This window comes from Pteropus medius, unplaced genomic scaffold (genome assembly GCF_902729225.1).
Source record: "Pteropus medius unplaced genomic scaffold, Ma_sr-lr_union100, whole genome shotgun sequence".
In the NCBI taxonomy this organism is placed as follows: domain Eukaryota; kingdom Metazoa; phylum Chordata; class Mammalia; order Chiroptera; family Pteropodidae; genus Pteropus; species Pteropus medius.
The window spans coordinates 7,332,999-7,360,449 of NW_024340700.1; the positions used below are offsets into that span (position 1 = coordinate 7,332,999).

A 27,451-nucleotide genomic window follows, 5' to 3' on the forward strand; every position below is an offset into this window, starting at 1 on the left:
AAAATACAATTGAATCTGTAAACCAGGCTGTGTTTTTCTTCTCTCTATGTGTTCGAGAGTAGTTAGCACGCATAGTGCTTACCAGGTGCCAGGCACTGTTAACGCATTTCCTTAAACCATCTCGCAATACCCTTAGAGGGCTAGGTCTGTTACCAGTCCATTCTACAAGATGAGAAACTGAGGCCAAGAGCCTGGTAGTTAGCAGGAGGTCCCACAGACAGCCCGCCTAGAAAGTCAACATTTAAAAACCAATGCCTCGCCTACCTCCAGCAACGAGTAATTAGAAAATGCTCCGGCCAAGAGGCCACGCCCCGGAAGTCTCTACGGGTCCCGCCCCGCCCCTCCCACCCTCCAACCGATTCTCCAAGGAAACGCAGGAAGTGCCGGAGCGCCCACACCGCCCATGGCCGCCGCTCCGGCGCGGACGGCTCGCTGAAGCCCAGGGCCGAACTGGCGGAAGTGACATTATAAACGCGCGCCGGTAGTTCAGTAGGGTCGGGAAGGGTCGCCGTGGCGGGCGCCTGGCTCGCCGGCGGCTTAACTTCGTTTTCGCGGACGGATAACGTTCTCTGCAGCGGCTCAAGGTAACAGCCCTTTTCGCGTCTGCTCTCCTCCGAGGGCGGTGCAGGGGCGACCCCCGCTGCAGGCCCCGGGCCGATGGCGGGGGGAGGCGCAGAGTGGGCGCGCAGGCCGCGCGCGGAACCGTCCTCCCGCCCGAGCCGCCGCCGCCCCGGCCGGTACCGGCCGCTCTCCAGCGGTCTCCTTCCCGTCGTGCGGGCGTGGGGTGCGGGGCGCCGGGCGGGGCCCGGGGCAGGACAGGCCCACACGCACCTGTCCTGCTGTCCGTTCCCCCGCGACGTTGGAAGGCAAAGGACTACATCCTCTTCGTTTTTATATTTGCAGTAGTTCTATTGTTAAAGGATAAGAGTGTCAAAAAAGTATAATTTTTTTGTGTATCTCTGACATTTTCTGAAAATTTTTACTTTTGGTCTGTTTTTCAGTAATGAGTATGTAGGCTATATAGTGTTTGGGGTCCTTTGTCTTATCAAAGTGACTGTCAGATTCCTTCAGGAAACATCTGAGTGTTTGCTCTGAATCAGCACATGCTTGAAGTGCATGAGGGTTTTTGACTTTTAACGTAGCTAAGACCTGTAAGAGCTATGTTAGTCTATGTGAATACCTTATTAGATATTAAATCGAAATTTAATAATAGCACACGTTTATCCTTGCTTCTATATGATAGCTAGATGCAGTTTGTGATGTGTTAGTTAATCCTATTTCTTTCAATTAGTTCTCACAGCAGCCTTGAGCAAGTTAGGGATCCGTTCAAACTAAACTGAACAAAAGGTCTTTCAGCAGTTGCTTGGTTCTTTTGTCTAAAAGTAACTTCACATGTTTAGCCAGTGATAGTAATTTAGGGAAAACCAGATACAGGCACACTTTATATTTATGCGTTTTAAAGAGGTAAAGTTATTACATATATAAAAATGTGGTGTTCTATTTGTTTTTGTGCCTGTACAGCTATCACAGTGTTTTATTAAAGTAGCAGCTCAATAAATGATATTTTATTAAAGTAGCAGCTCAATAAATACTAAAGTGTATTGGACCCAGTTAAATATTTCTTGAACTTAACACCCAAGACATTGAGGATAGAAAACTGATTGGAATATTTCAAAACCTAAACTTGATCTAATAGTGCAGTGTATACAGTGCTTAACAAAGATTTCTACTCAGGTATGACAATTTGCTTAGGAATTTGTTTTCTCCAGATATTTTTCCCCAAAAGTTTTCGGTGCTGATTATGACACCTTTATTTTGAACACTGTGACTATGAGTATTTAAACACGTAACAAAACAATTTTTCTGTTGGCAATTTTGCATGCAGTCACAGGAAACAGAAGGAATAAGATTTCACTATTATAGGCAAAAAGTATATTCTGAAATAGCTTCATTGTTTATTTTGGGGGGAGGTTTGTGTAACCATGAAACTGGTTTAAATGATTGCACAGTTTACTTGTATCCTTACATTAAACTTTAAACCATTTCCAAAGCAGCATCCCTGTTTCTTGGCGTGCCTGAAGATAACGGAGAGAGTTGAGGACGTCGCTAAGGAGTGTGTGCTGGGGATGTTGTAGGAGGAGACTGAACGCTGAGGTGAATTCCAGTCCAGAGGGTTCTGGTTCGCCTAGAAGAGCGTGAACATCATGGATCAGAACAGCAGCCTGCCACCTTACGCTCAGGGCCTGGCGTCGCCTCAGGTAAACAGTCTGCGCTGTTAGAGACAGTGTGAAGGAGAAGGGAGGGAACGCAATCCACTGTTGAAATGGATTCGTATTTTTTAAGCCTCCCTTATTTTGTTGAGAAGGCCTATAAGGCTTTGAATAGGCATGATAGTGTTTAATTTGGGGAGATTACTTGGAAGGTAAAAATATGTGTTTGTAAAAACTTATTATTTTGATAAACACTCATAAAAGTGTTTCAAGTAATTATAGGGTCTTTGATTTTGAAAGTGACTCTCACAAAATTATTTTCTAGTTTTATGTTTTTATGTTGAAGGTTCCAAATATCATATCTGCTTTCTAAAGTTTTAAATAACCTCTGTTGAAGTATAATTCACAAACAATGAAAACACCCATTTAAGAGTACGTTTTGATAATTATATACTCCTATATAAGCGAACATTTCAGTTACCCAAAAAACCCTTCCTGCCCCTTTGCAGTTGCTCCCCCAGCGCCAGGCCCCTGCCGATCCCGCTTTCCAGGGCTAAGGATAGTTTTGCCTGGTCTGGGATTTCATACAGATGGAGTAATAATCAGTAGGTGCTTTTTCGTGTCTGTCTTTTTTGCCCAACATAACCTTCGGACATCTGCAGTTCCTTCTCATAGCCACGTTGTGCTCCATTGTGTGGATGCACCACACTTTTCAGCCCACCCTCCAGTTGTCGACATTAGGGTGATTCCACATTGGGGTTGCTGTGACTGGAGGTGCTGTAAACGTTCGTGTGCAGGCTTTGCGTGCGCCGTGTCTGCATTTCTCTCGGGGGAATACGTAGGAGTGGGGTTGCTAGGTCTTACGGTGAGTGTCTGTTTGACTTTGCGCGGGTGTATTCTCGGGCTCCCTGGCAGCGCGTGAGAGCTCCAGCTGCTCCACACCCTTACTCACTCTGGGAGTTTTCACTTTTAGCTACTCTGATGGTTACTTAGCAGTGCGTGTAGTTTTAACTTGCATTTTCCCGACGACTTATGATCTTAAGCATCTTGTCAAGTGCTTATTGGCCATCGATGTATTCTCATTTGTAAAATGTTCTTCGCATCTGCCCATTTTTTATTGGCTTATTCATATTTTATTGAGTTTTTACTGGTCGTTATGTACAGCAGTCCCCGTCTCCACAGGGAAACACATCCAGGACCCCCAGGGGTGCCTGTAACCACAGATAGTACCGAACCCCAAAGGTACTGTGCTATTTCCTATATGCGCACACCTATGATAAAGTTTAATTTTTAAATTAGGCACAGTAAAAGATTAACAACAACTAATAATAAAATAGAACAATTATAACAATACACTGTAATAAAAATTAGGTGAGTACGATCTCTCGAAATATCTTATTGTGCTGCCTGACAGTGTGAATCCCTGGACAAAGGGATGATTCGCGTCCCGTGTGGGCTGGAGCGGGGCGTGAGAGTGCATCACGCCACCCAGAGCTGCGCACAATGTAACTGCAGAATTGTTTATTTCTGGAATTTTCCATTTACTATTTTCGGCCAGTGGTTGGCCATGGGTAACTGAAGCCGTAGAATGCAAAACTGCAGACAAGTGGGTAACTGTGCTCTGGGTCCTTAATTTTTTTCTGAAGTCTGTTTATCAGTTTTACTTCATGGTTAGTGCTTTTGTGTCCCGTCTAAGAAATCTTTGCCTACCTAAAGCCTTAGATATTTCTCCTCAGACGTTGGGCTTTTACATGTGTGTCTGTGATCAATTTTGAGTTCATTTTCATATATGGTGTAAAAGAAGGCACACCTTTCAAAACCTTAGTCTTTTTAAACTAGTGCGGCCTGCGTTTTTTTCCAGCCAGTGTATTCAGTGGAGTAAGTGGTAGATGCCCTAGAATAATGCCCGCACTTAGGGCTCTGGTATGGATTTGCTCCTCTTGTCATGTTCTTTCTGCCACTATGTTGGTGAAACAGTTTAACACAAATATCTGAGATGTTTCTGGTTTATACTTTCTGCCAAATAAAGTGGTGGAAGTAGGAAAGGTTGTGGCTCTTTTTTAGGTCTTGTCCCGTTGGAAAACCGGACCCTCCATGCAGCAGTGTTGGGTGTGATTGTAAGAGGTTCGCACAGATGAACTCTGCGAGCTGCACGGACCCCGTGGGTGGGGGGGTTGGAGGCTTGGGCTGGGGGTCGGCGGGGGGAGGGGGGCACATGCTTGTGGTCTTGGCTGATCTGCTAACAGGAAGTCTTTTATTCTTGGTGTCAGCGTTCTCGTCCTTAATGTGGGGAAGGGAGCATCTGCTTTCCCTCTCCCGAAGGGCCGCTGTAAGGCTCAGAGAAATCAACAAACGTGACCATGTCTGGAAGAGTTTAGAAGCATTGTAGAAAAGTAAATCGATATTATTCTGATAAATGCATTGGATTTTGTTGAGTTCAACTTTTGGGAGAGCAAACGATCAGCCTCGTTGATTAGTTGTCATTATCATTGCCAACACCACAGTGTTTTCTGTGTGTCTGTCATCGTGTTGGATGCTTTAAAGCGGGTATCTTTAGGGTAAACATAATTTTTCATCCAAGCTGAGACAGATACTTTGAGAGTGAAACAGGGCACTACCCAGATGGTATGCTAGGATAATAGTTTTAAAAACGGCATATGGTCACTCTGCATGTCTTACTTATTCCTTATAACAATCTTAGAACATTATTACCCCCCAGATGTGCCTGAATGGTCAAGCAACTTTCTCAGGCTCTCAGATGTCATAAGTAGCAGAGTTGGATCTCATATCCAGGCCCAGTTTCAGACCCTAAGCTCTTACTTACTACTTACGGGAAAGAAGAAAGGGATGTGCATGAGAACAGCAAGTTCCTCCCTACTAATGCTTAGGAATCCCGTTTATGCTCGGAAGGTGTCTCTCTTTGCACTTCTCACTTGTTCTTTTACCAGGCGAGTCCTGTGAACACTCGGCATGAGCCAGCCTAACCTGTGTTCCCCTGACCTTCTGCAGGGCGCCATGACTCCCGGGATCCCCATCTTCAGTCCGATGATGCCTTATGGCACGGGCCTGACGCCGCAGCCCATTCAGAACACCAATAGTCTGTCTATTTTGGAGGAGCAGCAAAGGCAGCAGCAGCAACAGCAGCAGCAGCAGCAACAGCAGCAGCAGCAGCAGCAGCAGCAACAACAGCAGCAGCAGCAGCAGCAGGCAGCCGTGACATCAGTGACGGCAGCTGTCCAGCAGTCAACAGCCCAGCAGGCGACACCGGGGGCTTCGGGCCAGACACCGCAGCTCTTCCACTCACAGACGCTCACCACTGCCCCTTTGCCGGGTACCACACCCCTGTACCCCTCCCCCGTGACCCCCATGACTCCCATCACGCCTGCCACACCAGCCTCGGAGAGCTCTGGGATCGTGCCACAGCTGCAGTGAGTACTTGGGTCTGTCCTCTGCCTCGCCCAGGGGCCCTTGGTGCTGTGCCCTGGGAGCTGAGGGCCGATTTTTCTAGGGTGCGTGCGTCAAAGCTTGCTCCATCTGTCACAGCTATCTCAGTGAGTCAGGACCCTCAGTAAAAAGCTCTCCTACCCTTTAGAAGTTCGGTAGCTTGTGTTTATGTGCTTGAACCAATGAAGTCCAGTTTGTATTCGTTGCTGTTGTCATAGACATTTCCCTGTAGCTGGTTTGTAGGTCACACCCTGCGTGGTCTTCCCCCCGGTGATGTTTGGGGCTTCGGGAAGATGTCTTACTCAGGCACAGAGTTAGTACAGTCCATAGTGGCCTGGTTCCCCTTCATTGGTTATTATGAGGCTGCACAGAAATCCTTGAGGGGCTGTGTCCTTCACACAGTTGAGGATGGTTGTTCTTGCTCTAAACGGATTTTTCTCCCTAGATGAAGCGGGTCTTATATGTAACAGGATAGGGTGGTGGTGGGTGATGATATAGCCCTACGGTGGAATATTATTTAGCTGTAAAAAGGAAGTTCTGCAGTATGCTACGACATGAGTGGACTTGAGGACATTACGCAAAGTGAAGTAGCCAGTTACAGAGACACAAGTGCTGTGTGAGTCCACTCACATGAGGCACGTAGAGTGGTGGGATCAGAGACAAAGCAGAGTGCTGGGGCCAGGGGCTGGGGAGGGGCAGTCGGGACTAGAGTTTCACTTTTACAAGGTGAAGTAGTTTCGGGCGTGGATGGCAGTGCCGGTCGCGCAACAGTGCGCGTGTGTTGAATAGCGCTGAAATGTGCACTTGAAGTTGGTTAAAATGGTACATTTTATGTTATGTGCATTTTCACACAATTGTTTAGAAAGAGAAGAACGCATTTAACGATTATACGACTAAATTTGTGACACCAGATTTGGTGGACCAAAATTTACTTGATTCAGTTCATAAGCAAGCAGGTGTTACAGACAGGCGAGCATGTGAAGTCGATTAGAAGGACAGAGGGTGTAGAGATGAAAGCACTGAGTCAGTCGTCCTAAGTGGCCTTGTGGCTGTGTATTAAAGAAGGCAGCCATCCTCTTGACAACCAGATCGTGAGCCACCAAGTTTCCAGAAGTGTTGCATGTTGACCGTGCAAGAAAGAACCAGAAGCAGCAGTGAGCTGCGGCCAGCTTGAGACGCATTTGCCGTCCGGGGTCAGTACTCGCAGGGCAGCGACGGTCCATGTCCAGACCTGATGGCCTGTGGGCATTGTCCACTTTCACGAGCAGGACAATACAGAATGGAAACTTCGGCGGTTTGCTTTGTTTAAATTTTTATTAAAGGTTCTAAAAAATTTGTTTTCCACTATACTTTCTTTTTTTAAGTTATTCATGAAATGATGTAAGAATACTGAAAAAAAAAGGGGGGGGGTCTGTTGGGCCTGGATAATAAATGGTCATGTCTGGTTTTCTTGATTTTCTGAGGGTTAATCAGAAGAAAAAAGCAGGATTTTTCCTTTGTCAAAGGTATTGAATTCTTGTTCTTCCAAAAGGTACTCATTTCGAGAGGACCGAGAGAGTCATGCCTGCCTCTTTCCTTTATCAACAGCGGCTTTAGGAGTGGGAGTGATGGGTGGAAATTCGGGGCTCTGGACTAAGCAAAGGGCTGAAGCCCTGGAGGGGGATGGACTGCAGCGCTTAGGAGCCTGTGTGTCCTAAGCAAGTCGCCCAATCTGAAAATAGTTACTGCCTCACAGTGCATTTTAAGTCTTCAGTCATGATTTATGTAAAATGCCCACCATGGCATGTGGTACTTGTTAAATGCTTAATAAATGTCAACAATTTATTAAATGTCTAATTAAAAAAACCAAGTTAAAATTGAACTGAAATCTGAAAGAACCAGATTTCTAGATAAATATCTAACACTGCATCTGTAAAAGTTAAATAATGTTTTCTTTTCAAATTTCTTGCAGAAATATCGTATCCACAGTGAATCTTGGTTGTAAACTTGACCTAAAGACCATTGCACTTCGTGCCCGAAATGCTGAATATAATCCCAAGGTCTGAGCAATTTTAATGTATTTCAAATTGTAATAGTACAATAAGTTACTTTTAAAGGTTCCTAAGTCAAAAAGTTTGTGTCATGTTATACATTAATATTGTTTCTAAAAGTAGAGTGGAAATTTGTAATCTGGTATATTAAGTCCCTCTGGAGGTGGCAAAGGTTAACCAACAAAATGTATAGTTATAGAAGCTTGTCATGGGAAGCAGCAAATATAAGGTAGAAACAGAGGTGCTGGTGTTTATTAAGGATGTGATTAAAGAAAAAAAATTTTGCAGGCACTGCTTATCTTGTTGGAATGTGTGAAAGGACACACAGATCTTGGCCCAGCTCACTCAGTTGCCACATGCTTGCTCCGCTCCCCGTGTGAAGGCTTGCATGCTCCGTGAGAAGCGGGGCACAGGGCAGACATGTTGATAGCTCTGTATATACCAGGTCCTTCTTACTACTGGGACGTTCTTTGTTGTTGGCTAGTTCTAAGACATCGGCAGTCTGGCGCGACCTCACTAACGATTGTCTCTGACCGTTTCAGCGGTTTGCTGCTGTGATCATGAGAATTAGAGAGCCCCGGACCACAGCCCTAATCTTCAGTTCTGGGAAGATGGTGTGCACGGGCGCCAAGAGGTGGGTGTGAACAGTCCGTCCTCCTGGTGTGCGACTCGTGTTGCGGTTGTTAGGGTGAAACTTAAATTAAATCTTATTGAAATGGTCGGTTCTGATCACTTTAGACATCAGTGGTTTCATTTTGCTAAAATCAGGCATGAATTTTGGACGCGCCATTGCTTAATCCATGCCATTCAGGTGCATTTTATGTGGACTTGATAGTATGTGACATCGAAACTGTTAAGAAGGGTCCCTTTATGCCAGAAACTTTATGCATAGCACAGATTCACCCCTCATTGGAAAAAAAGTGGTTGTGAGTCACAGAACTTTAGAGCTGATGCTTTGGGAGTGTGGGGCCTCGTGGGTTCTAGCAGTGTGGCAGCCCCATGTGCGGTCACAGATGCCTGCCGCCCGTCATCGAGCAGTGCATGAAGTATGCAGGTCTGGAGGAATGCACCTTCTCAGCAGGCGCCCTGCCTGGACCCGCGTCTGCTTGGAGTGAGCCTGTCCGAGGTTAGCGTTCGGGGCCCTGGCTAGTGTAACCCTGTCTAACACGTGAGGGGAAGGTTGGTAACATAACTCCACGAAGCTTTTACAAATGAAGTGAATAGAACTTTTAAAAATACAAGATGATCGAAATGCACTTGGCGATGTTAACACATAGAGGGGCTGCTTATTTTGACCTTTGAACGTGTCTTTCAATGAAGGGAAGGGTGTTGGGGTGGACACCCTGGCTCTGGTCTCAGGGTTTTCAGAAGGCAAGATGTGGGTCTGTCCGTGCTTCCACATGGCTGCATTTAGGGCTCTGTTCGCCAGAAATGGACAATGCGAGATGTCCATTTCTTCCCCAGACAGGCTTTTCTTGTAGCCCCCAGCCTTCTTCGTCCACAGCAGTTCCTGCAGACTGAATGATGCCTATCTGTTTAGGTCGTGATTTGTTCAAGATAAGAAACCATAAATAAATTTATTTTCCTTTTAAAAGAAAGTACTGCATTCTTAACCCTTGCACTTCAGAGTCTCTTGTTTGATGGTTTTATATCTTTTCCGCTTTTTTGCATCAGTCCTTCTTTGCTCAGTCACAGTTGTAACCAACAAATAGTCGCTGGAATGGACAGAGAGAGACTTGGCGTGAAAGAGGATAGAATTAGTCTGTGTGTTCTTTAAGTTCAAATCTCATCAGTATATTCCTATCAAAATGAAGCCTGTTAGTTTTCATCTCAGTAGGAATTTATGGGCTAAAACAGAATAATAGTAATGATGACGGTGATGCTAGTATACTCCACATCTGTAAAATCTAGGGCGTCAGTAATTTGAATTGAAAAGGTGATCATTTGAGTAGGCTTTCAGTTTTCTGCCAAGGACACAGGAAGACTTTTCAATGAAATAGTTCATGTCTGCTGATCTTTTCTCTTATTGGGAAGGGGCGTGATATTTATCCTTTTTTTAAGTAACTTTCCAAACTTGGACTGTTAATGACTTATTCATCTGAATGACTAATTTAGCTGGCTTTGAGTATGAAGTATCTCACTTTTTCCTTTCCCCAGCGAAGAGCAGTCCCGACTAGCAGCCAGAAAGTATGCCAGGGTTGTGCAGAAGTTGGGTTTCCCAGCCAAGTTCTTGGACTTCAAGATTCAGAACATGGTGGGGAGCTGCGACGTGAAGTTCCCGATAAGGTTGGAAGGCCTGGTGCTGACCCACCAGCAGTTCAGCAGGTAAGTCGAAGTGCATCGTCACCAGCACATGAGAAATGCTGTGGCTGCAGACGAGTTTGCTGCAGAGGCTTCTTCCTGGGGCCACGGCCACACCTGCTGTCCTCACTGGCCCCCCACTTCCCACTGCACACGCGGACCGTCAGCACCCCTTACCGTGGTGGCGCTGGTTTCCCTTCTAGGTGCATTTCACTTGACTGTTCGGTGATTACGTTTTATTATTTTTTTAATTTATATTTTTATTATTTATTATTATTATTAATGCCTATAGCACCTGGTCTTCCTAGGTGGTCTTCCATCCAAGTACTAACCAGGCCCGACCCTGCTTAGCTTCTGAGATCAGACATCGGGCTTGTTCAGGGTGGCATGGCCGTAGACCATGGACCGTGGCTCCACTGGGGCGCGAACCCGGGACCTTCTGTGTGCAAAGCAGACATGCTGACCGCTATACTATGGAACCACGTCCAAGTGATTACGTTTTAAATGCACGAATTAAATCCACAACCTCTTGTATCAGCTTTCTCTCCAGTTTTTTCAATTTCTTCTGGTCAGTGCTCTCAGACCTCCCAGCAGTCGGAGGGACAGCCTGTGTGTGTGTTTCCCTGCTACTTCTTGGGGAGGACCTGCAGGCCGATGGTCCCTGCCCCCCACTCCAGCCCCCTGCGCACAGCTCCCTGAAGCTTGCCGCACCCTTCCTGGCAGCAGGGCCTTTGCACATCCCATTTCTGTACCTGGCACACACGCATTCACTTTCACCTAGGAAACCCCCACTCACATTTCATGTACCCACCCAAACACCTCTTCCTCAGAGAAACCTGCCCTGAGTTTCCCCCGGGGTAAACACACATACTCTAATGTTTCAGTCTCCGAACTAACAAACTGAGGTGACTGGGCTCAGAATAGGACATACTGGCCGTGCATTCAGTCAGGGGGCACGGTCGGGAGGGACACTCACTCTCCACTGGGTAGACTGCCTGACCAGCAGCAACAGCTGCAGCATATTTCAGTTTAAGGAGACAAGATGGGAATGATTAAAAGGCAAAATGCTCCTGTCAGATCTTAGAAATAAGTGATATACCTAAACTTGTCCAGAATGACACTTGATGGGAGTCAGAGGCACTATAAAACATCAGTGTAAAGCTCTCATTACGTCAGAAAACCCAGATTTGCTAGAAATAGTTACATGGTCTCCAAGTGCCGATAACGAGTCAACCCCAGTGGCCCTCTCTCCTTGATGCCACTTAAAGAACTGGGCTTTGCCTCTCTGTTAGTTGGCTGTTTATTCAGTGTTTTCCTTGGTACACGCCCTCATTTTATCGAAACGCATTCGTAACTTTTAATTCATAAATTGTTTTTGCCATTTTCGTTCTAGTTATGAGCCAGAGTTATTTCCTGGTTTAATCTACAGGATGATCAAACCCAGGATTGTTCTCCTTATTTTTGTTTCTGGAAAAGTTGTATTAACAGGTAAGTTTTAACAGGAAGTAGTGTCTAAAGGTTTGAAAGTTTCAGGAATGGCATTTTCTCAACGCTGAAAAGTAATTTCACGGCATTGGGATACTCGGAGAGTCACTTGTAAAGATGGCTTTGGCTCTTTTTTCTTTTCCTCCCCGCCAGCACTCTGAGGAGAAGGACCAGAGGAAGTGAGGGGAGGGAAGCTCACGCATCTGTGCTGGACCTTCAGCCAAGTGTGACCTGGGGGGAGGGGAGGAGGGCGCATCACCCTGGCTTAGAGGTGGTGCTCTGGGTTGGAGCCTGCCCTCTGAAGCTTTGGCTCTCATCAGCACTATCGTGTGGAGACCACACTGGGCGACTCAAAGGAGGCTGGTCGGAGACAGCAATGGGGAGGGAAAGATGCAGCTGTTCCCACTGCCGACCTCCGTTTGTGACCTGGTGTGGGGACCAGCATGGTGACACCAGGCCAACAGCACAGTTGTAATTTAAAGAGCCATGTGAAGAAAATACTGCTTTAAAAACAAAAGTAAGATTGTGGCAAGGGGTTCCAAATGAACGTATGGATGCCCGCGTCTGTTAGTCTCACCGGGAATGGAAAGAATCGTGCTAGCAGTTTTGTTTTAAAAGCATAATTTTCCTCTTTGTGTATTAAATGCCACGGCAGTCTCATCTCTACTCCAACTCATCTCCACAGGTGCTAAAGTCAGAGCAGAGATTTACGAGGCGTTTGAGAACATCTACCCCATCCTGAAGGGCTTCAGGAAGACGACGTAATAGCCGTCGTGGGCTCCTGCCCTCCCCACCCACCGGCTTTTAAGAAATCAGTTTGGTACATTGAAACGGTGGGGGGCGGGGCAGCCCCGCCAACCGTGGTGACGGCCTGCACGTGCCCCGTGGGAGCGCCGGGAGGGCTGTCGCTTCCGCACAGGGGACAGCAGTGTTACCTGAGTCGCTGCACTGTGCTGCTGCTATTTGGGCAGCGCTGCCCACTTATTTATAGTTAGGTTTTAAACACTTACTGCTGTTGACAAGTTGGTTTAAGGGACAAAACTTTAGTGTTAAAGCCACCTCTCTAATTGACTGGATTTTTGGTTTGATTTCTTTCCCATAAACCAGTTTTTATATTTCTACCAGAAAAGTAAAAACCTTTTTTTAAAGTGTTGTTTTTCTAATTTGCAATTCCGAAGGGTTATTTTTGTGCCACATTCCGCCTTTTCAGTATTGCAGGACAGGACAGGTGTAGTAATGAGAACAAATGGCTGTAAATATTTTCTCCTCAGTACTCTGTACAATAAATGCTGTTTATAAAAGTGTTAGATTGATGCTATAAACGATGCCTTGTAAGATTCGTGTGATCATACTGTTAAAAAAGTTCTATTTTAGATACGATGCCTGAAACCATTGCGGTGTGTTTCCTTGTTGTTTGTTTCAGTCAACATTTTATTGTACGTGGCAGTGAAAATGGATGAACTGCCTGAAAATCGAAGGGCTCACGAAACGTATTTATTGCATCCCATACATTGAGCACCGTTTCCCAGCTGAACTGCCTGTGATTCTCACCCTAACCCTGCAGCCACCGCCCAGAACTCTGCCATCCATCCCAGATGCCCAGCCACTATCCACTATCCTATAACCACTGTCCTAATCGAGATCAGTATTCCATTTTTTTAAAAAATGTTTTTATATCTGTTTTATTCCTTAAGTTTTTCCTCCATCCCTAAGATCTCAGGCCGTTTGGCTGGTAGTTTCTTTACCGTGTTTGCTGTCGGCAGACTCACGGTGTGGCTCGGTGTGCCCTCTGCTCTTAGTTCAGATGAGCCACTGCATCCAAGTGGCATTCTTTTATTACGGATCTTTGGTTTTCTCTATTCTCATTGATCCATTAACGTTAGTGGATTGCAGCTGATGAAATTCTAATCATTTCATTTTTTTTCACATATTCATTGGAATACTTTCATAAAGTGATGCACTTCATATAGCAAGATAAATGCTTGCTTCCATCCATTTAAAGTTTTTCAAGATAAAATAACTCATGAGTTCATACTGATATATCTAATCCAGATTCAGGACTACAGGGGTTTCATTTGACCAATTCTATGTTATAACTTTTACAGAGAATTCTTAATTAAAAAAAAAAAGATGAGTTAAAACATTCCATAATTAGCTATTTACCTCACATTATACACACAGCAGTCTTAGAATGACAGAATACTACCACCGAAATGAGTGAAAGCATTTAAACCAACATTTGTTTCGCTGTACTTTCTGAATTGGATGATGAAACCAGAACGCAGCCTCTGAGAAAGGACAGGTGACCGGAGTGCCATCTGCAGCAGGGGAGCTGCCTCGTCGGGCAGTGTCGGCCCAGCTGAGGTCTTGGGGGATGGTGGAGTGGATGGATGGGCCACAGTGTCTGACGTCCTGTCCTCTGCAGCAGCAGTTGCTGGGTGACGTGTCAATTTACGGTGTTTTTAAATGTGTCTGCATTGCTAGAGGCAAATGAGTTGGGTGGTGTATTTCTTATTTAAAATTTTTATGACTTACTTTTATTTTTTATTTTCACTCTAGTTGCTATTTTTTTTTAAAAAGAAGCACCACCTCAGTTTGAGACGCTTAAGAGACTCACCCCCAGATGGTTGGAGGGAGGGGTATGTCGGCATAAGAAAGGCAGGGGCGCCTGGCGGTGCCTCTCACCTCGCCTTGCTCAAGGACAAAACATTTGATTTCTGCTGCAGATGAGGGAAAGTAGTCCTGAAGATGAGGGACAGAACCAGCTGTTTTAGAATCTCGCCAGTGGAAGGTAGACTGCAGAGAATATCCCTTCTCCCAGGCCAGAAAGGTCAAAAACGGTACGTGATCCCCCTGAGAGAAGAGGAAGACCGTCCCCAGTGGGGTTCTTTGGAAGCCAAGGAGACCTCGCCCCTCATGTGTTCAGCTGGGTTGACAGCTGGGTCTCCAGTGTCTTCTGCTGTGGAGAAAGCCTTCCTGCAGTGAGAGTAAGGCGGAGGGGGTGGCACTGCTGAGGGGTGCAGAGCGGGAGGGAGCACGTGTTCCGGATCCCTCCTCATCCCTCCATCCTGCTGAGTCTTAAGCCAGTTCCATGGCTGTCTGTAAATTCCTTCCTGTTAAATGAGTGTGTCACTTGCCAATAAGGGTCCCGATGCAGATGGAAAAGTTGAGCTTGACTGATGAGTAGAAACGTAGACAGCTGAGAACATAAAAAGCATTCCAGCCCGAAGTTACATTTTTCTGGTGTTACATTTACATTTTTCATCCATTTCAAGTTATGATATAAGGTATGGGTCCAGTTGCATTTTTTTTTTTTTTTACATGGGATATCTAATTTTCTCTCTTATTGAAAAGACTGACTTCTCTCCATTGAGTATTCCTGGCTCCCCTGTCACATACTAGTTGAGGCTAGGTGTAGGTTTATTTCTGGGCTCTCAATTCTGTCCCATTGGTCTGTGTTTATGCCAGGGCCACAGTTATGACACTAACTTTGTAGTACACCTTGGAGTGAGGCAGTGTGATGCTTCCTGCTTTGTTCTTTCTCAGGATTTCTTGGGCTACTTGGGGTCTTTGGTGGTTTCATTTAAATTCTAGGAGTGAAATTTTCCTTGTGAAGTGTAAATTCTGTGAAAAATGCCATTGGAATCCTGGTAGGATGGCACTGAGTCTGCGGACGGCTTTTGGCAGCGATGTTTCACAGTCAGTCTTCCAGTGTGTGAACTCGCACCTTCCCGTTTATCTTCAATTTTATCACGTCTTGATCTCTCACCTCCCTAGTTAAACTTACTTGTATTGTTTTTGATGCTTTTACAGATGGGACCAATCTATTTCCTTTTAAGGAAATTTGTTGTTAGCTTCTATTTTTTAACACGGTTGCCGAGTTGGCACTGTGGCATTTTCTTTCCGTTGACTTGGGCTAGTCTGTCTCCCACTGGAAAGGCCCTGTGAACTCGCCATCAGCTCCAGGGCTTGGTGGGTATATACACCCGAAGGACAGCTTGGCTGGTTACTACCAACATGCCAGCAAGCATGTCTACGTTACGATGCCTCCAAATAGACAGACCATAACGAATTTGCTGAAGAAATGCTTAGGATGCTGTTCTACTTACTATAACACATCCCGACTATGAGAATTATTCACAGTTTGGGATATGAAGGCCCCCCAGAAGTCGCTGAGCTTATCAAGTGTGTCTTTAGCTACTAGTTGATTAAGAACTTTTCATGTGTCCTCCGGTACCACGGGCTGTATCACTATAGTTACGGGTGATTCTCACTGATTTGATAGCCAGCTTCAAAACGAATAACTTTCCTTCCCTCTTTAAAAGTTGTTTAACAAATTTTATGGGAGTTTCATACTGCAGTTTCCCATACCGTGCTTTTTAACTACTGTGTACGTACAGCTCTCTGAATTACATGAAGAGCCCAGGACTTCCCGATATATGAATACCCGAGTAGTCAGCGACATCAGCCAATGTCACCTCGAGAGGTTTGCTTATAGCAGCGGTACATTTCAGGGTTAGCAGGGGTGTGTGGGGGTATGTGACCCGGTGTAGGTTAAGGAAATGGTCGTGAGAAAGTTAGAATTAGCTGCTGGTATCCAGCTCTGATCAACAGCAGTCTCTCAGGTGTGTGAGACAGGAATTATCACAAGATAAGTAAACCGCCAGGGGCTGGAAGGTGCCTCGGAAAGGTTAGCAGCACAGATCTGGGAGCCACTTGTGTAAACAGACTATCCCACATGTGAAAGCCACCCTCAGGGCCCTCCCTCAAGCTGCTGCCTCCCGGACCTCACATCTCTGGGGCTAACCTGGGGAAACTCCAATAACTGATTTGTGTACCCTCGCAGGTTTACCGGCCCTTCAGCAGTCTGGGATGCAGAAGGCCAGTGCTCTTGCCTTTTGGTCTCATCCGTAAGCTAGCCAGGTGAGTTCTGAAGCAGAGCTTCTATTCAAAGTCAGACTGTCTGATCACAAATCTTCTTCCTGATGCTGACAACTCTGCTGCTATTGCTTCAGAATTACTGGGCGCCCCACTTACTATACTCACCAGCCTAGCCGGACTCAGAATTCTTCTCACGTCTGGGCTTTCATGTGGACTAGGGCCTGTGACATCACCTGACTATCAGACCAGTTTTGGGGGGTTTTACCCAAATATATTTCACTTTAACTTTGCGAATTTTAGGGGGGAAGGAAATGACCTGAGTGATGGTTTCACCTAATTGGGTGCATAACCCATTTTCACTGACCACACACGAGGCCCACCCCACTTCACCCCACCATCCAGGTAGCCAGTCCACACCTCGTGCGTCTTTCCAGATTTATTTCTCCACATATACACATGTACAATTATTTTTACAGAAATGTGACCATACTATGAATACCATCTAAATGGTATCCTGGTGTCGATTTAGACTTACATCTCATTTGGTGTGCACATAGGTCCCTTATCATTAAAACTGTATACGTTCACCAAAATTTCCATAATCCCCGGTCACTGGACATGTTTCACAAATACCTGACATTGTAAATGATGCCTAAAACAACATCTTTGTGCCTCTTCCGGTATAATCATTTCTTTATTTAGGATAAAGTCCTAAAAATGAAATTGCAAGTTCTAAGAGACCATGAGCGTTGTTAAGGCTTTACGGCGTCATTAGGGTGTATCTGCTATCTCCTGCTTCCAAACAAATTCCTCTGTGTAGCCAGTACCCAGTCTACAGCTTTCGGCACAGGTGTAGACGGCCAGGACGCCCCAGTCGACACTCCTGCCCAGTCTGTCAGCCTTGAGGTAGTTGAGCAGCTGAGGCATGACCTGAGAATAGGGTGACACAGTTGGAGACCTGCTTCGAGGCCAGGATGGCAGTCTGCTTCCAACATACCTTGGGTAGGGACCTTGGTCCCTCAGTGTCCACACAGCACAACAAAATTAAGACATTATACAACTAACATATTTAATCTTTTAAAAATATTGTGCAACTCTATTCCTTCCAAACCTCTCTTTCATTTGGCCTTCATCTGGTGTCTTTCTTTTCCACTTGAGAAAGACGTTCCCAAGTATAACAGTCTGGCTGATCTATTTGTCTTTGCTGGTAACCTAATTATTTTTATTAATAACATGCCACAAAACAGGACTAAAGCTTTTATCTGGGCAACTTTTACTTTTTATCATTTGAAAATGGAATAGCAGGTGCTGTTACCACTAAAAACACTAGTGACGAACACGAAAGGGAATCAGCTACATTTGTGTAGAGAAGCCAAGTCGCCTGATAACAACAAGCGCAGAGGCAGGACTGCCATCGTCGGCTTCATACAAACACTGAGCGTCAAGCTCTGGCACTAAGAACCATCGGTTTGGATGCAGTCCTCATAATCCCATCTTTACCTTAAGAAACAGGTATTATTACGTACCACAGTTCAAGAACACTTCCTCTCAACCTAAAATGATTTTGATGTTAAGAATTTCTTTTGACAAAACCTTTACCTTAATGATTACGTCTGCTTGCTTTCCAAATAAATCCACGAAGCAAGACTAAACAGACTAAAGGCTCTAAAACACTCCTCTCACAAGGCACAGAGTCAGACCTTAATTAATGGAACAAGGTATATTATTTAAAATTACAACGGTAACAATAGGGACACCCAAAGTCATGATTATCATCCCGGGTGTAGGGGATGGGATGGGGAGGGGAGATGGTCCAGACGGTGAAAGCAAATACATTTATATCCTCGTTACTGCAGAGGTCAACAGACGTCTGAAAACTAGTAAACTGAGAAATATCAAAAAAGTATGTTATTTCGAGTTAGAAACAACTACCAGATAAAGCAGTAAAAGACAACTTTAAGCCCAGAGATGAGGCAGGAAACTTCTGATTTTCACGACAGGGCACCTTCCATAACATCATACAGACCCCAGTGCATGTTACTTTCTCGAAGTTTTTTCACTCTTTAAAAACAAAAACCAGGGTGATTACGTACTAACGAAGTCCTTATTTAAGGTCATACCTGAAATTCAAAGATTCTCTTGGCACCACAGGGGCAGTCTGGAATATCCTGTTCTTGAGGGATGTTCTCACCAGAGACCCAGATGGGGGCAATCCCTCTGCCGTACCTGAGAATCTAAAATCAGTCAGGGTCACGGTCAATCATCAGCCCCTCTGCTGGGTCTCCAGTGGCAGCATGCGATAAGATGGCCACGTGGAGAAACTCTGTATGTGCTTCTGCACTCCATGGAACAATTCTGGAAGGCAGTTCACTGGTCTCCCTCAGGCCCAGCAGAGTTAATGCCTTCTCTGTCATCAGAGCAAGCATTTCAGCTTAGCTTACTCAGGATGTCAAAATTTTATCCTAAATAACAGGATCAGAATCTGAATCATAAATATTTTTGAAGTGACTCGCAATAATCCTGTTTTCCCATTACCAGGTTCTGAACCCAAAATGCAGCTGTGTGTGCTTACCTCCACACAGCTTTAAGGAGCCTTCAAGATTTTAAAAGGGACAAAGACCAAGTGAAACACAGTGTTTAGATACATACTCCAAACACAAAATTCATTTTAATATCTTATGTAACAACTGAGCGGTTTTTCCACTATTTTGTTAAAAGCATACACATTGCCAAAAACCACCATCAGTGTTTCAGACCTAAATCCAGCCTTCTTACAAGCTGCTGGACATTTATCTGATCCAGTGACTGGTTTATGGGAATTTGCCTGAGGGTTCTCTAGCGACTGCTATTCATGGTGTGGGGGGTTAAGGGGAAGAAGGGACTGACCTCCCTCAACCCTCACAACCACCCTCTACTTTTTTTCACATTGAAGATGGAATTGCATCAGAAGCTCATGATGTCACTCCAAGATCCAGGATTCTTTTTATAAAACCACAATCTTTGTGTTAACATACCATGTTGGTTTTATAAGCCAAAGGTCCCTATTGGAAAATGAGCAAAAAACATCTTTTTTTGGTTATTGGTGCCTAAACTCCACATGCTGCAGACAACATACACTTCTATCCCTGATGCTTTCTTTAGAAAATAAATCCCACATGATAAATAGCGTAATCTTCACTCTTTCAATAACTCCTGAAGCGTCAGTACTGCAAACCGCCCTTCCTTCGCGTGAAGGGCCACTGCTAACGACATAGCTTCTTTAGGGATGACACCCCTAAAACACCCGCAGAAAGAACACAAGGTAGAGCTATATGAGCTCTGCTTTACCTGTTCTGGTTCCTGGGCTATTTTAGTTTTAAAGTTCTGGAAAATTGTGTCTTCCCTGGACTCATGTTTTGCCATGGAATCCAATTCTTCCTCGGGGACTTCACCTGAAAAACCACCGACGTGACTATTACAGCATCAGGAATAACCCCAGGAGCTGACAGTTCACATACGCTTTAAAGAACCTACCTAGTGTTAAATCAGACGGTGAAGGCCAGGTGTTTCCACAGGCTTTCCTTAATTAAATTCACTGCAGTTGGTGCTTTAAGACCATCTAAATTTTCAGGTACTCCATGAAGCACCATTTACTCTGCAGGCTCCTAGTGAGTACTTCTCTTAAAGCCTCAAATTTAAAAGAACGGACCCAAATTACAGCTCAGGATGGTTGTGCCCAGCACATAACAGGACACCCAACCAAGGTGACCCCTTATCGCTGCTGCTTAACCTTAAGCCGCCTGGACTCTCAGTCTCTTCGGGTCTCATGCCTCCCTCTTCCCGGCTGGTACTTAGTCCTTCCTCGCACACGCACGGCACATCTGCCAGCCGGTCCCTTCCCCACTCGAATCTCCTGGGACCCTAGTATCTACACCACTGCTGTCCTCAGCAGGATTTAGTCTGTGACGCATCGTAGTATATTTCTCATACCCTCAGTCTGAACCGTGGACCAGGAAGTCGACTCTCTAACCTGAAATCTAACCTGGTGGTGAAGAGCCCTATCTCGTTCCAGAGTCAGTGAGCTCAAACTCCAGCTGTAGAACTTCTATGACTAGACAAGCTACACCCAGCGCCTCCAAGTCCTCACTGCAAAATGGGGTGGAGTAGCTAACTTACTGTGGATTTTAATGAGGTCGCGCACAAAAAACCCTCAGAGCAGAGTAAGTGTTGGACAAATGCTGGCTGCTGACCTCTTAGGTAACTAACTGGTCATCAAAGGTACCACCAGAGTGATCAAAATCATGTATAAATCTAGCCAGATCAAAGAGAAACTAACTTTTAAAGGGGCCCTGCCGCCTGCCAAACACTATGCCAGGCAGGCTCACATACTTCGTCTTGATCCGAGGAACAGATCTTGGACCCAATGAACTCACTAATCTTCCAGCATCTGAGGCAGCCCTACCCAGGTGACCGCATGGATCTTTCCTGACATGTCTACATAAAAACCAGGGCACACCCGCTAATGCCAAGAAAGGATATTTTTAAATGAGGAAACGTGGGGAAGTTATATACCGCAGCCTCCCCAGTGAGTCGACTTTTCCTCTCAGTACCGCTCTTCTTGACATATTGAGCCCTTTCTTTTAAGCATTATGTTTAATCACTTTGTGAATAAAGTTCTGTAACCGGCTCCTTACCCATGCTCCCTACAATCTCTGATTCATCTTCTTTTTCCACATCTTCAGGTGTAATCTCATCTTCTGTTTCTATTATGATTTCAAATTCCGGAAAAAGGAAGTTGTGGTCAGGCACTGTATTGTCCAAATCACCTGAAACGAAAAGGGTAACCAGTACCATTAGTAATAATTTAGTTTGAAGATGGCCTAATGATGTCCTGTTTCTAAATAATATTCCATGTAGCAACAATTCTCCCTAGTAAAATAATATATATGATTCCAGTATTTTAAGTCATGGGTCAGAAATTAAATGCCTCTATTAACGCAAGGCTGGGACATAACTAACTGGGAAAGACCTCATAGCTCCTCCTTCATAAGTTATACCAAACTTCTGAAAAGTATTATACCCCTTCTAATTACTAATTTTTATTCTAATTTCTAATTTGTATCCTCAAAACAAAAGGTGTGGGTTGATAGATGCTATGAAACTGAGCTGAAATTTGAAAGTAAAAAGAAATAGACTCACCTGATTGTGTACAGGCCTGCTTATGTCCCAACCTCCAGTCCAGAGTCTGATGCTCCCTACTGCAGTAAAAGGCCTTGTGACATCTGGAGCATGTTTTGGGGCCTAAACAGCCACAAACCCTGCATAAATGAGCACCAGACTTGAGCTGGAGGCACAAGGACGCTCCTGCCTCTGGGGGAGGATCGTCGGAAGGTGGTTCATATGAGTAAAAGTCATTTTTCCTGGGGAGTTGATTTCTAAAAACTAAAAGAAAATAAGAAAAAGCATTGTATTTTAAGTAAAACAAAACGTCAATTCAAATACTTGAGCCTCTACTCCCACAGGGCTGAAAAGACTCGTTTCTTGAAAAGACAAATAGAAGGCAGTTTTTGCTTTCAGGGAGCTTATTTCCTGAAAGGAGAGAGAAGAAAATAACAAAAGTGAAAAAGAACAAGACATTCTTATAGTGTAGAAACTAGTTTGGTTCCCACAACCGAAGCAGCTCTTTGAGCGTCTTCAAATTAAGTTAATAACGGGACTAATAGACCACACAAACATTAAAAAGCTATTGGGCCCCAGTTTTCTGAAAACTGATCATTTCTAATACCTGAGTATAACCCCGCACACTTAGTACTTAGTAATTAAGCAAAGAGCTGGGACTGAGGACACGCTCGCCGGGCGACGGGGAGGGAGGACCCCGCGGGCGGACCGGACCCCGGCGAAGGCCGCGCGTCAACCTGCCGCCCGCCCGCCCGCCCATGTCCGCGCCGCTCACCGCGCAGGCCGGCGCAGCACGGCGGCTCCCGGCAGCAGAAGAGGAACAGGCTGCGATGGAAGGCGTCTGCGCGGCCGGGCAGGGGCGCGTACAGCTGCAGCACGAAGGCCAGCGGGCGGCCGCACAGCGCGCAGGCCAGATCCGCGGGCCCCGGCAGCCCTGCCGCGCCCAGCCACGCCGGCCGCCCGCCCACCTTGCTGGGAAACTGCTCGCTGCGCAGCCGCCACGCCGGCGCCGCCTCCGCGAAGCCCAGCTCCGCCGAAGCGGCGCGCACGGCAGCCATGGCGCGCGGGTAGCCGGCCGCTCGGACTCGAGAGCCGCCCGGCCGGAAGGCGGAAGTCTGGCACCGGAAGGCGGAAGTCTGGCACCGGAGGGCGCGTCCAAGCCGACCGAAGCGATTGGACAACAGGAGTGAGGGCGTGGCGAACCCGGTCCCGTGACAGGGGTGGGGCGTGTCCTCCCGCGTGAGCCTTCGGAGCGGCCGCTTCCGGGCTTCCGTGTCGGGTGCTTGGGGTTGTTACGTGCTCCGGAACGCGGGTTCTGTGAGCCTTGAGGACAGTCCGGGCTCGTACTACGGACACTCAAGAGCACACTTCCGCTCCCCTTCGGGGGGCAACCCGGGGTCGCACCGTGTGACCTGGGGCGGGGCCAGGTGGGAGGGCGCCGCTGAAAGTTTCCTAGGTGTGCGCGCCGCCAGGGTTTGGGGATGGGATGAGGGTGACGTGAAGAGCGCGGCTGGGATGGCGTTAGAGCGGAAGGTTGAGGATGAGAAGGGTAGAGTTAGTTAGGGTTTAGGGCCACGGCCTAAGGTTAAGGGTTAAGGGTGAGGGATAAGGGCTCGGGGCTGGGTTTAAGATTAGGGTTCAGTATGCGGAGTGGGGGGTTGTGCTTACGGTTTAGGGGTTAGGGCCAGGGTTGTTGGTGTTATGGTGGTTACGGTGAGGTCAGGGGCCAGGTTAGGGTTAGGGTTAGTGGTTAAGAGTTACGGTCGGGGATTAAGGGTTGGGGTTCGCGTTTAGAGGGTTAGGATTGAGAAGGCTAGGGGTTTGGGATTGGGTAATGTTAGGGGTTAGGGTTAGAGTTATTTTGACGGCATAGATACAGGTGTCCCATTTCTGGCATCTCAGCGTCTTTCTGCAGAGTCCTCAGACCCAAGAGGCCCCTCTTGTGGATAAGCGCCTGACAGAGCAAACTTTAGTGTGGTCACCACCCTCATTCCCACGTAATGGCCAACCAAGGGAAAACTCTCTGTGGACGGGATCAGGATAACCCGAGTGAGTGTTAGGACATGTGAGTAGGACCTCTCATTTGGGGTTAAATGAAAGTGTGTGTATGATGAGGGTGTGGGCTCAAGGAGATGACTATCGGGCACTGTCCTTGCAGAGCTCCGCCCAAAGACCGTGGAGAAGATGGTGGGTGGGTATGGCTGCTGCACCCCCTGGGATGGGGTGCAGGATCACCGGCCACAAATAACAACCAGGGCTGATCTGAGGTGAGAAATGATGCAGGGGTCTGCATACCCAGACCCTTGAGATGGCCATGGTGGGCCTAGTACCTAGATTCAAACCTGGAGACTCCCCCACTGGAGTGACCCCCATCCCACTCCCAAAGGAACCTGGACCTCCACTCCTCCCAGCAGCTACATGGGGCAGTAGAAAGACAGTCCTCACACATCTGTAGGAATGACAGAGAAGAAGTATATTGTTTTCACTTCACAGAAGACCACGAGCACCTTGGCATTTATAATACTCCATAAGGAAGGTCGTGTAGTCTTCTATCTGTGTCACGTGGACTGCCCTCTGTGCTTCCATAGTCTTCTATAGAGTCTTCTATAGGCACTGGTCATATTGCATTAGGGCCTCCCCCAATGAACTCACTGAACCTTAACTACTTGTCGGAAGCCAGCCGACAAAGTAATTGAGGGTACCTGAAAGGGGGAGCATGGACTGAGGAAAAGAAAGAAGACAGACAGAATTGCAGGAGGGAGCACAGATTCAAGCTGTGTCCTCGAGTTTATTTAGAACACACTACTTATAGCATCGCAATGAGAACACAGCAGTCAAGACCCAAGGTCAGCCAAATTACTTATCCTGCAAAACAGTGAAGCTCTCACAACGCAGAACTCTCTGCTCTGCTATCAAGCTCTCTTCTTTGAAAATACTGAGTGCTTCAAATAGTTTAGTGCCACTTATCTCAGAGCTCGCCAAGTTAGCTTGGCTCCCAACAACTACTTAAAGACCATAAATCCAAATGCAGGCCTATTCTGAAGTTCTAGGAGCAACGAAGTGAATATGTGAATTTAGGTGACCCGATTCTGCCCACTGTATGTACTGATCCCTCATAGGGTTCTTGTAGGTTCCAATGGGATCAGCCATGGCAGGTGCTGACTGGTCCCTGGCTCTGCAGAAAGGGCTACTGGACATGCTGTGCTGCTGATGGTCATTATTTCTCCCTTGTCCATGAAAAGTCATCTGCCTCACCCATCAGTGGCCTGTGGCTTTTCAGAATTTGGAAAGCACATGGAAAACAACCTGCCAAGGGCTGAGATTCCATCTGGTGGCCCTTGTCTTTGCCCTTGGTGCAGCCAGATTAGGGATCTCAGGACAGAAGGGGGTCCCGGACCCACTCGGATATTTGGGATGGTTCTGGCTAGAGTTTATTCAACAAAGTGCATGAAGTTCCTACTACAAGCAGGCGTTTTGAAACAGCATAACTCAGGGAATGAAGCAGGCAATTCTGGGTCTAACTCTAGTCACACAGGCACTCTGACAAGATTTGCAGATCCTGTCCACCACCCTCCAGGTCTGATGCCGTCATGGCCCCCTCTGCATCTGGAGGCCTCCTACCATACCCTGGCCAGGGTGGCAGACCAGAGGGCCACCCACAAAGGGAGTGGTCTTTGGGTCAGAAGGAGAGCTGCCTGTGTCTATGGAACAGGGTAGGGCGAGTCTGGAGTCTGTGGATGGAGAGGGCCTGGCAGAACCCTGATCTTACACATCTTCTGATTCCCATGGGAGAGCTGAGGTCTGGTGGCTTCCACTCCTAGAAGACAGGAGTCACAGGCCCCTGAACCAGGGGAGGCTGGCTGAGTTGTCTCCTAGCCCCATCCCACCACCGTCCCATCCCATTCTGCCTGCCCTCCACACCCACCCCTCCTGACCAGGCACCAGCTGAATGGGCAGGACGTGCCCAGGATCACACACGAGTCAGGGATTGGATAGACCGTGTAGATTTATACAGGAGTCAGTGCAATGGCCTGCCAGCCCCCAGATGCAGCCTTCCTGAGGGCTGGTGTATCCTTCCTCCCATCCCAGTAGGCAGCAGTGGACAGTCAGGTCTCAGACAGGAAAGCCCTTGGCCTCTTTCCATGCAGGCAAGCATCTGTGATCCAGCCTGGGCCCTGTCAATTTCCCCTGGCTAACTAAAGAGCTGACCATGATGCAGGGCATTTGAACAGCCACTTGGGCAGTCCAGATAGCCCCTTGGGGGTGTTTCAGTTCCCAGCATGCATGTGGTTGAGACAAGCACCTCCTGCCTCAGAGCCTCAGCCTCCAAGAGAGGTGAGAAGCCTACAAATGTGGAATGTGGCCCTAGCATTTTTAAAATAACACCCAAGTGAATGTCATGATGAAAAGCTATTCTCAGTTGCCATCTTGTATGCAATTTGGGAACAGCACCGCAGTGTAGGCCATGAAAAATTATTCATTACCCTCTGCTGCCATCTCGTGTGCATCTTGGGAATAATACCTGAGTATAGGTCATCTAGTATAGGTCATAGAGACTATTCATTCTCTGTTGCCATCTGGTGGGCATTGTGGGAATGACACCACAGTGCAGGTCATGAAAAGTTAATTCTCTGCTGCCATCTCTTGTGTATTTTAAAAATAACACCCAAGTGTATGTCATCTTAAAATTATTTTCTTCTGCCATGTGGTGGGCATTTGGGGGAATAACACCTGAGTGTACGCCATCCTGAAAATTTATCATCAGCATTCGGTGTGTATCTTGAGAATAACACCAGTGTAATAAAATGTGTTGTTTGCTACCATCTTGTGGGTATTTGAAGAATAACACCCTAGCTTTTGTCATCATGAATATTCTTTCTCTGCTGCTAATGGTAGGCATTTGGGAAGCACACCACAGGTCAGGTCATCAAAAGTTATGTCTGATTTTATCCCTTGTGCATTTTGAAAATAACACCTAAGTGCCTATTGTTAGGAAGAGTTTCTGTCTGCTGATATTTCATGTGCATCTTGGGAAAACACAGGACTACTAGTCATGAAAAAAAATTTCTCTGTTGCCATCTTGTGGGCATTTTCAAAACAACACAGAAGTAAATGTCATTGTTAAAATGTATTTCCTACTGTCATCTGGTGGACATTTTGGGAAGAACTCTAGAGTGCAGGTAATAAAAAAGTTACTCTTTGCTGCGATCTGGTGGACATTTTGGGAATAACACCCAGTGTAGGTCGTCATTACTATCCATTATCTGCCTTCATCTAGTGTGCATCCTGAGAATGACACCAGAGTAAAAGTAACAAAATTTATTCTTGCTGTCATCTGGTGGGCATTTTGGGAATAACACCACAATGCATGAAAAGTTATATCTGCTGCTATCTTGTGTGCATTTTGAAATAACACCCAAAGGCATGTTTTGAAAAAATTTTGTCTGCTGCCATTTCAAGTGCATCTTGGGTAAAACACAGGAGTGCATATCATGAAAAGTTGTTCTCTGCTGCCATCTCTTGGGCTTTTTGAAAATAATATGCCAGTGTATCTCATCATAAAAATTTATTTTCTACTCTAAGCTGGTGGACATTGTGGGAATAACACGCAAGTGTTTACCATTATGAAAATTTTTTCCTGCCTTCATCTCGCGTGCAACTTGCTAATTAGAGCATCTGTAAAAACATTTATTCTTTGCTGCCATCTGATGGGCATTTCAGGAATATCACTCCAGCATTTGCATATGCATATTCATTCTCTGCTGCTGTCTAGTGTGCATTTTGGAAATAACACCCAGCTGTGTGTCATCATCAAAATTTATTTTCTGCTGACATCTGATGGGCATTTTGTAAATATCACTCAAGTGTATGCCATCATAAAAAGTTTTCTGCCCTCATCTAGTTTGCATCTTGCAACTAACACCCGATTGTAGGGAATAAAAT

The 27,451-nt window shown here is 46.2% G+C and overlaps 2 protein-coding genes and 1 pseudogene across 4 annotated transcripts; 1 reads left to right on the forward strand and 2 right to left on the reverse strand.

Annotated features, from left to right (window-relative positions):
- The first annotated feature begins 393 nt into the window (after positions 1-393).
- TBP (TATA-box binding protein) lies at positions 394-12,862 on the forward strand. 2 transcript variants are annotated; one of them, XM_039882231.1, is made up of 8 exons: positions 394-584; positions 2,052-2,258; positions 5,220-5,638; positions 7,606-7,693; positions 8,227-8,318; positions 9,842-10,009; positions 11,379-11,473; positions 12,156-12,862. In XM_039882231.1, the coding sequence occupies exons 2-8, from the start codon at positions 2,205-2,207 to the stop codon at positions 12,233-12,235; spliced, it is 996 nt and encodes a 331-aa protein (XP_039738165.1). In that variant the 5' UTR covers positions 394-584; positions 2,052-2,204; the 3' UTR covers positions 12,236-12,862. The 2 variants fall into 2 exon arrangements, with proteins under 2 accessions (XP_039738165.1, XP_039738155.1); XM_039882221.1 differs by having other exon boundaries at positions 2,055-2,258.
- LOC120618292 (uncharacterized) lies at positions 10,269-10,384 on the reverse strand (annotated as a pseudogene).
- Positions 12,863-16,772: 3,910 nt separating the features above from the next.
- PDCD2 (programmed cell death 2) lies at positions 16,773-22,622 on the reverse strand. 2 transcript variants are annotated; one of them, XM_039882205.1, is made up of 6 exons: positions 22,284-22,617; positions 21,530-21,772; positions 21,025-21,156; positions 19,679-19,782; positions 18,472-18,585; positions 16,773-17,281 (listed from the first exon to the last, which is right to left on the reverse strand). In XM_039882205.1, exons 1-6 carry the CDS (start codon positions 22,564-22,566, stop codon positions 17,123-17,125), a joined length of 1,035 nt encoding a protein of 344 aa, XP_039738139.1. In that variant the 5' UTR covers positions 22,567-22,617; the 3' UTR covers positions 16,773-17,122. The 2 variants fall into 2 exon arrangements, with proteins under 2 accessions (XP_039738139.1, XP_039738145.1); XM_039882211.1 differs by lacking the exons at positions 16,773-17,281; positions 18,472-18,585; positions 19,679-19,782 and adding an exon at positions 19,812-20,018 and having other exon boundaries at positions 22,284-22,622.
- Positions 22,623-27,451: the final 4,829 nt, after the last annotated feature.